The sequence below is a fragment of the Lynx canadensis genome, chromosome A3 (genome assembly GCF_007474595.2).
Source record: "Lynx canadensis isolate LIC74 chromosome A3, mLynCan4.pri.v2, whole genome shotgun sequence".
Classification (NCBI taxonomy): domain Eukaryota; kingdom Metazoa; phylum Chordata; class Mammalia; order Carnivora; family Felidae; genus Lynx; species Lynx canadensis.
In genome coordinates this window covers 54,617,384-54,626,506 of record NC_044305.1, presented here as the reverse complement: position 1 = coordinate 54,626,506, position 9,123 = coordinate 54,617,384, and the positions used below count along the sequence as shown (strand labels likewise).

The following is a 9,123-nucleotide window of genomic DNA, read 5'->3' as shown; positions in this document are numbered from 1 at the left end:
ATCAGTAGTAGAACACTCCTTGTTCACTTGTTACCTGTTACTTTGATCTTTAACTTGCTGGTAAAAGTGCTGTTGATTGGGATATTAATAACAAGGCTGTGACCGAAATGCTAAATTATCCTTATTTTTTTAATCTTTATTTTATTCTATGTCCTTAGAAAGAGAGAGCGTGCAAGAGTGCCAGTGGGGGAGGGGGGCAGAGGGAGAGAGAATCTTAAGCAGTTTCCACGCTCAGCACGAAGCCCGATGTGGGGCTCGATCTCACGACCCTGAAATCATGACCTGAGCAGAAATCGAGAGTTTTGGTTGCGGTGGATTGTACATCACCACTCCCTTCAGTTTGAGATACAGGTGTCCCCCACTAGCTGGAAGTACAGTGTTCCCATGAAACCTTTCATAAGCGGAAATGCTGTCCAGAGAAGAAGCAATTATTTGTAGTTTCTATGGGAACAACTTTGCGGTGTTCCCAGACCTTAAAGATAACCGCTGTTGGGCTTTTCGGATACCTGAGGACACATCTTGCTGGCGGATGCACAGAATAAATGGAGATAAGGCCCAGATGCTCACAGACACAGGTCAGAGCTCTGGCGGTGTGATGCTGAGATGCTGAGGGTAGCTCCGGAGAATGGGGTCCAGTGTGCACTACCTCTGGGGTGACTCTCTAGAAAACCAATGAAAACAAGAGTGAATGCTCTTGTCGCTTTTGGCTTGTTTTGGTAAAAGCAAACTCCTCTTCGGATTTCTTTCCGTTAGCAAAAACCCCGACTAATGTAGGGTTTACGCAAAAGCAAGGTGGCTTACCGAAAACTTCCAGAAAGCGGGGGGATCTCTTTCTCTCTAACGCGGACCATAAGGAGCTTAGAAGAAAAGACACTTCTTGCAGGCACTTGAAGAAGTGGGGGTTGATCAGCGGAAGGCAGGATGAGGGCTTCTGAAGACGAAGACGAAACGCAGGAGGTCAAGAGTGTCTGCTCAGGTCATGATCCCAGGGTTGTGGGATGGAGCCCTGCACTGGGCTCTGCTGTGAGGGTGGGGCCCACTTAAGATTCTCTCTCTCCCTTTGTCCCTCTCCCTCTCTCTCGCGCACACACACACACACACACACTCTCTCTCTCTCTCTCTCATAAAAATAAATAAACTAATAATTTGAAAAGAGGTACTCAGGGGTGCCTGGGTGGCTCAGTCAGTTGAGCATCCGACTTCAGCTTGGGTCATGATCTCACACTCCATGAGTTCGAGCCCCACATCGGGCTCTGTGCTGACAGCTCAGAGCCTGGAGCCTGCTTCAGATTCTGTGTCTCCCTCTCTCTCTGCCCCTCCCCTGCTCATGCTCTGTCTCTCTCTGTCTCAAAAATAAATAAAAACATTAAAAAAAAATTTTTTTTAAAGAAAAGAGGTACTCAGTGGGGAAAGGATAGTCTCCAATAAACATGCTGGGAAAGCTGGATATTCACAAACAAAAGAATCAAATTGGACCCCCATGGCACACCACTCACAAAAAATTAACCAGAAATGGATTAAAGACTTAAATGTAAGACCCCAAACTACTAGAAGAAAACATAAGAAAATGGCTCCTTGACATTGGTCTTGGCAATGATTTTTTGGATATGACACCAACAAGTGACACAAAGCAAAAAGAAACGTGTGGCACCCTGCACCAAACTAAAAAGCTTCTGCACAGGAAAGGAAACAATCGGCAAAATGAAAAGGCAACCAGCAGAATGGGAGAAAATATTTGCAAACCGTGTGTCTGATAAGGGGTTAATATGAAAAATGTGTAAAGAACTCATACAACCCAAGAGCAAAAAAAACAATCGGATGGAAAAAAAAATAGGCAAAGGACTTGATTATACCTTTTCCAAAAGAAGACATACAAATGGCCAACAGGTACACGAAAGCAAAAAGCTAAAAACGCAATGAAACTACAGGAGTAAATATTGATAGACATATAGAAATACAACTTTAGTTGGAAACCTGTCAGGAACTGAGGTAGATTTCCCTGTGTTTGTTTCCTTATACACACACATATGTAACCTTTCTCCACCTCCCAATAGCTACTTACTCTTAGTTTCTGTTTCCTGGTAGCTTTGGTTTGCCAGGACCCCTTGTTATCTATCAGGGTGCAGATAGGCAAGAGATCAAGGGATTCTTGTCAAAGGAGAGGCCAGGTTAAGGGAAACCCAGGAGGGCTGGAGAAGTATCCTGGGCTAGCAGCCGTGGGAAGCCCAGTCACCCCTAAACCTACAGGTTGAGGCAGGGAACAGCAGGGAACCTGCAGAGAGGGCTGGGCTGTAGGAGAGGCTGCCTGGAGAGGCTGAGAGCTTTGGAGAATAAACCACTGTCAACCACAACCCGGTAAAAGGGAGCCAGAGCAAGAAAGACCGTCCGTCCCTCCCCTCATACCAGAGGCCAAGGGAGCCCAGTCTCCCAGGCAGAGGTAGGGGAGAGAGTGGCCAGGAACTCTAGGGATGCAATGGTAGAATATCCACCATACCCTTGAGGCCTTAAGGCTTCTTTCTGTGTATTCTTTTGCTACATCCCTCTGGGCAGTTGCTTTAGTGACCCACTATTTCTTAGGTCACATTTCCCGCTGAGCGAGTGAGAGCATTTCAGCTCTGCCATCAGTGGCCAGGCTCTGGGTTAGCTGCCCTTGGGTCATCTGCCCAGTCCAATCAGCTATATAAGCACACCTCGAAGCTATTGCAGGTTAGGTTTCAGACCGCTGCAATAAAGTGAATATCGAAGCAAAGTGAGTCAAATGACTTTTTTGGTTTCCTGGCATATTATAATTTCCTGTAAGCATATTAAAGTCATGCTTACACTAAACTGTAACCTCTTAAGTATGCAATAGCATTATATCTGAAAAAAACTATGTACATGCCTTAATTTAGCATAATTTAATTTATTGCTTTTATAAAAAAGGCTAGCCATAATCTGAGCTTTCAGTAATTTACAATCTTTTTGCTGGTTGGAGGGTCTCGTCTCCATGTTGATGGCTGCTGGCTGATCAGGGTGGTGGTTGCTGAAGGTTGGGGTGGCTGTGGCAATGTCTTTTTTTTTCCCCCTCCTCTTGTCCCCCACCACTGCCATGCTGGCCACTGTAGAAATTTCTTAAAATAAGACAAAGATGAAGTTTGCCACATTGATGGACTCTCTCTCACGAACAATTTCTCTGGAGCATGTGATGCTTTTTGGTAGCAGTTTACCCACAGTAGAACTTCTTTCAAAATTGGAGTCAATCGTCTCAAACCCTGCCTCTGGTGTATCTACTAAGTTCATATAATATTCCCAATCTTTAGTTGGCATTTCAAAAATCCCCACTGCGTCTTCACCAGGAGTAGATTCCATCTCAAGAAATCACTTTCTTTGCTCATCCGTAAGAAGCAACTCCTCACCCATTAAAGTTTTATCATGAGATCGCAGCAATTCAAACACAGTAATAATGAAAACGTTGGAAATGTTGCAAGAATTACCAAAATGTGACACAGAGACACAAAGTGAGCAAATGCTGTTGGAAAAATGGTGCCGATAGACTCGTCCCACACACGGTTGCCCCGCACCTTTGATTTGCAAACAAACAAAACGGCAGTGATCTGCAAAGTGCAGTAAAGTAAAGGGACGTGCCGTGAAACAAGGCATGCCTGTATTGGAAATGGTGAGGAGTGAGGGAACGGGAAACGTACTATAAGCATCCTCGCTCTGGGTAGAGCCACGTCACTTGTTGGCAGGTATACGACAGATTCAGGTGCACCCACAGGTATTACCTATAAATGAAGCAATAGCCAATTGTAACATTGTAATTGGTTTCCCTCAGGGCTGTGGGTGATCGAATGCCAACTGGGATCCAGGCGTGGTAAAAATCACTTCATGGGTATTCTCCCAATCTTTGCAGCTCCTCTGTAGGGGCCTGATTATTACTCCTATGTTACAATTGAGGAGGTCTTATCAGCCGAGGTCAAGCAGAGGTTAACCTACCAGAGGGTGCCAGAAAGTAGCAGAGGCAGGCTTTACCCGGCCCAGGCAATCTGACTCCATTCCTGAGCTACCGAACACCGTTCTGACCACACCTATGAGAAATGAAATAAAACTGAATGTTGTCTTTGAAAAGAGCTTATCTTCAGGGAGAGTTTCCTCCTTCCCATCGGCAGTCCCAAAAGTAATCCTCGGCAGCACTACAGTTATCTAAGATATTAGCATTAGGGGAAAGCGGGTGAAGGGCATCTGAGAGCTCCCTGGATTTTTTTCTAACAACTATATGTGAATCTACATTTCTCTCATAATAAAGTCAAACAAATATCATAGTAGCAGCATCAACTACCATTTATTCGTTAATTTCAATTCGACATTGGGCATCTTCTCTGTGCCAGGCACCGTTCTTTCTCTGCTGGGAATATAGCGGAGAACAACACACACACACACACACACACACACACACACACACACACCTGCCCTCATGAAGCCGGCATTCTAATGGAAGCTGGCCTGTGCAAAGCTCATTTGGCCAGGTTCCTTATCATAAAAGTTATTAAATGCATGCTCATCACAGAAATATTGGCTAACGCTGGATTCACGTCCTTATCCCCATAAAGTAGGTCTGATTAGATTTCCCTAGGCTACTTGACAAGACTCATAATATTTGTGAATACCAAGCCTTGTCCTGAATGGCAAATCAACGAGCCGTTCTTTCTCTCCATTCTATTTAGAATACTTGTAAAATCTAAACACTGCTCTATTCAAAACGTGCTTGGAAAGTCTCACTCCCTTCTCTCCCCTGCTCGTCTTTGCTCTAGGCTACAGAGAGCATCCAAGTAGGAGGCTGCAGACACAGTCGGCTGTCATGCAGATGATGAGGCTGTGATTGATGAATTGCAAATCCTGGCTAGTGCTCCCAAAGAAAACGGCTCTCTCTACCATTCCAGTATCCTCCAGCTCCAAGACATGCAACCCGCAGACAGGAAATGGCAGCCACCAAAGCGCTGAGGGGAGCCCTTCCAGTCGTTTCTGTCCCGGCTCCAAGTTTTTTCCCATGATGGCCTGCAACAGCTCCACCGTCGAGACCTACCAATACTTGCTGCTGAACGGGAGCAATGTGTCCGACTCCGGGGCCACCCCACCACCCGCCCCCCTCAGGATATCCTTGGCAATAATCATGATGCTGATGATCGTGGTGGGGTTCCTGGGCAATGCTGTCGTCTGCATCATCGTGTATCAGAGGCCAGCCATGCGCTCCGCCATCAACCTGCTGCTGGCCACGCTGGCCTTCTCTGACATCATGCTGTCCTTATGCTGCATGCCCTTCACGGCCGTCACCCTGATCACGGTCCACTGGCGCTTTGGGGATTACTTCTGCCGGCTCTCCGCCACCCTGTACTGGTTTTTTGTCCTGGAGGGCGTGGCCATCCTGCTCATCATCAGCGTGGACCGCTTTCTCATCATCGTCCAACGCCAGGACAGGCTGAACCCGCGGCGGGCCAAGAGGATCATCGCCGTCTCCTGGGCGCTGTCGTTCTGCATCTCGGCCCCCTCGCTGGCAGGCCGGACGTTCGTGGAGGTGCCGGCGCGGGCTCCCCAGTGCGTGCTGGGCTACACGGAGTTCGCGGCGGAGCGCGCCTACGTGGTGGTGCTGGTGGTGGCCGTGTTCTTCGTGCCCTTCGGCGTCATGCTGTGCTCTTACCTGTGCATCCTGCACACCGTGCGCAAGAACGCCATCCGCGTGCACAACCAGTCCGACAGCCTGGACCTCAGACAGCTCACCAGGGCCGGCCTGCGGCGGCGGCAGCGGCAACAGCAGGTCAGCTTGGACTTGAGCTTCAAGACCAAGGCCTGCACCACCATCCTGATCCTCTTTGTGGGCTTCTCGCTCTGCTGGCTGCCGCACTCGGTCTACAGCCTCCTGTCCGTGTTCAGCCGGGGGTTCTACTGCAGCTCCTCCTTCTACACCACCAGCGCCTGTGTCCTGTGGCTCAGCTACCTCAAGTCTGTCTTCAACCCCATCGTCTACTGCTGGAGAATCAAAAAATTCCGCGAGGCCTGCATAGAGTTGCTGCCCCAGACCGTCCAGATCCTCCCCAAAGTGCCTGAGCGGATCAGAAGGAGAATCCAGCCAGGCACCGTCTATGTGTGCAATGAAAACCAGTCTGCGGTTTAAGGGACGGGAGGGAGGAGCGCGCGGACGGTTCCAGGACCGAGCTCGGAGTCCTGGCACCTTGGCCCTAGCCAGCATTTCCGCTGGCCCTGTAAGCACAAAGGTACGCCTCTGTTACCAGATAAGCTGCTGCTTCGAGTTGGCAAGATGAATTATTTTTTTTTTTCTTGCTACAGGAGAGCAGTATGTGGGTCTGATAGAAACCGGAAGGTAGTTGGGACAAAGTGGGGATGGGGTGGGCTGTGTGGGCAGGAAGTTAGGGAAGAGGAGGGGTCAGGGAGGAAGGCTCTGTCCAAAGGGCTCCCAGTACTCCTGCTTAAGAGAAACCCTGTGGTGCCATATTCTGACATGAGAAACCCAGTAGCTGTCATCTCACAGGTTACCCCTCATTTTATTCGACGCCAGTATTCTTAACAGGTACTTATGTTCGTGGCAGGTGGGGAAACAAGCAAGGATCTCTGTGTTGGTTTTCTGTACATCTCTGATCATGCCGAATCATCCTTTCTATAAACCAGAATCATGCTGGGAAGCAGAGTGAGCCCCTGTGCTAGTCAGTTCCCCAGTGTGACACATGGGAGGCCTCAGTGGCTTGAAGCCCGGAGAATGATATGGGGCCGTTCAGCTGAGGGCTCGTGCACGTACCGAGCCCCTCCTACCTGGCCCAGCTCTGTCCCCTGTGCCCTGAAGCCCTTCACCCTCCCTGCCTGCCTGCCGTAACTGTGACTGTCCTCTCTCTTTCCCTCCACTGTTCCCCACCTCTCCCTTTGTTTTATCCCATCCATCCATCGCACAGGAAAAAAAAAAAGAAAAGAAAGAAAGAAAGAAAGAAAACCACTCCTCCTGTAATTCATCTTTCAGCAAGTGTCTGTAGTGACTTGCTTTCAGTTTCAGAAGCAGTCAGTAGGCTTTGTTTACATGTTTCCTCTCAACTCCCTGAGGCTGCAGGTTTTGTGAGCTGCTACATGGACTTCAGCGCTGGGGCTGCCGGCAGGGGGCATCATACACACAGACCCAGTTCCCCATTGAGCTCTCCTCCTACCTCACTCAGAGCCGCCCGTCTGACTGCTGCAGTCTGGGCCACCTACCCCAACCTGGGGCTTCCCACCCCAGGCGGGCCTGGGAGCCCACGACTAAAGCTGCCTGGAGGGGGACCTTTCTGCTTGTGCCGCACACTTGGCCGCCGTGCACAGGGCCACCCATCGCTACCAGGAGCTTCCGATGTTGGCGGATAATTTTCAAGTTTAGGCAGGCCGCTGACTCCACCGAGGTCTCCTCAGAGTTTCAGATCCGAAGAGAACGGGAAGTTTAAGGAGAGATTCAGAAAATCTGATTCCGAGTCCAACTCTGCAGGGAACCAGTCACGCGAGCGTGTTCATTTTACCTCGCTTCTCTGGGTCTCAGTGTCCCCATTTGCCAAGTGAGGAAGGAAGTCTAGATGATCTCCAGTGCCCCTCTCTCAGATTCCAAATGTATATGTTTTCTACTCAGAGTCACCAGATCCCCTGCATTTAAGTGCCTACTGGATGCAAGGCACTGTGGGGGGGGGGGTGGTTAGTGATGAATATGGCATGGGCTATGAGCAGAAGCAGCTGTCCAATTTATTTTAGGATGACGGTGACTCCCAACTTGGCCTAACAGCACAGAAGCTCTCTTTGTGTCTCTTTTCTTATTTCCTTTCCCAGATTGTGTTAAGAGGCCAACTAATGCTCTCTTCCTGCGGTACTGGTGACAGAGGCAAAGAAAGAGAACATCATTTACATTAATCTAAGCCTAGAGAAAGGTCTGTGAAGAAAATACCACTTCTTTCCCACCCACTCCCCATCCTTTTGTATTCAGACGAGACAGAGAGACGTAGAGACTGAAGTCTGGCAATCGGTGTGTGATTGATTGAGGTGGATCCCATCGATTCTCTGTCCCTAGTGCACCCAGTAAGGCCACGGTTTGCCTTCAGTTCCCACGAGGCAACTAGCGTGGCCTCCGTGGTGTCCAAAAACACAGCCAGACCAGCCAGGGTAACAGGCCACTGGGCACCTCCCCTCTGGGGGGCATTTAAGAGAATGTTCTTGAGGAGCAAAAGAGAAATCACACACTGAATGAATGAAGGTATCGAAATTTATATCACTCAGTGTTATATGACGTATGCTGGACAGTAATATATGTTTTAAAATAATAATTTTGTATATATTTTAAATAAAGTATTACTGCTCTTTCGGTGTATAAGACTATGTCCTTACCAAAATTAGCACCAGGGCCATCAATAGTAAGCCACAAATCTGGTGTCTACACCTCGTAGGACAACTTCAGGAAATCTAGAACCTTGAAATTGCTAACCAAGCGCAAATGACTACAGGATATTAACCTGATAAGATGACAATGGGGAGACTATTTAAACAATGGGGGGGGGTCACAACTGGAGCTCCCAACTAAAAATCATTCATGGCCCCACTAAGTAACTCCAGCTAATTAGTCTTCACCTCTGACTTCAGCCTGCCACCTTCAGAATTCTCCCCCACTTCAATGAGCCTTTAATGAACTTCGCTTTCCTAAAATAGTGCATAACTACCAAGTTCTTACATCTTTCCCTGAGGCTTGCGGTCAAGCCCTCTGTTGGCTTTTGGTTTATATCTTCTCTTTAGCCCTGGGGCACCTGACTTTTTTTCTGTGGGGCCTGGGCAGTGACTGTGGTAACAACGATCTCAGAAGTTCCTGGGGAGAGCCTAGCCTCAGACTGTCAAACTAATACTGACTACCCCTAAAAATCCAGTGCCTTTTTGTCTTGAATATTGATTCCCTGTGGCTGGGGCGAAATAAAAGCAAAGTTTCGCTAGGACGTTCTGATAACTAAGCTGAGCAAGAAAAATCTAGATCAATTCCCACGTTGCTGCACTGAGCCCTGGGAACGTTTTCCCCAACATCATTTAGAGCACATGTTTTTTTTGGACTAAAACCCCCACCATGGTTAGTATTTCCTACATGGC

General features: G+C 48.4%; 1 protein-coding gene across 1 annotated transcript; it reads left to right on the top strand.

Annotated features, from left to right (window-relative positions):
• Positions 1-4,796: 4,796 nt before the first annotated feature.
• On the top strand, positions 4,797-6,190 carry GPR45 (G protein-coupled receptor 45). Its single transcript, XM_030309023.1, has one exon. The coding sequence runs from the start codon at positions 4,862-4,864 to the stop codon at positions 6,146-6,148; it is 1,287 nt and encodes a 428-aa protein (XP_030164883.1). The 5' UTR covers positions 4,797-4,861; the 3' UTR covers positions 6,149-6,190.
• Positions 6,191-9,123: the final 2,933 nt, after the last annotated feature.

Excerpts from the sequence above, each read along its gene's own strand:
- GPR45 (XM_030309023.1), top strand. The coding sequence starts at position 4,862 with ATGAATTGCAAATCCTGGCTAGTGCTCCCAAAGAAAACGGCTCTCTCT.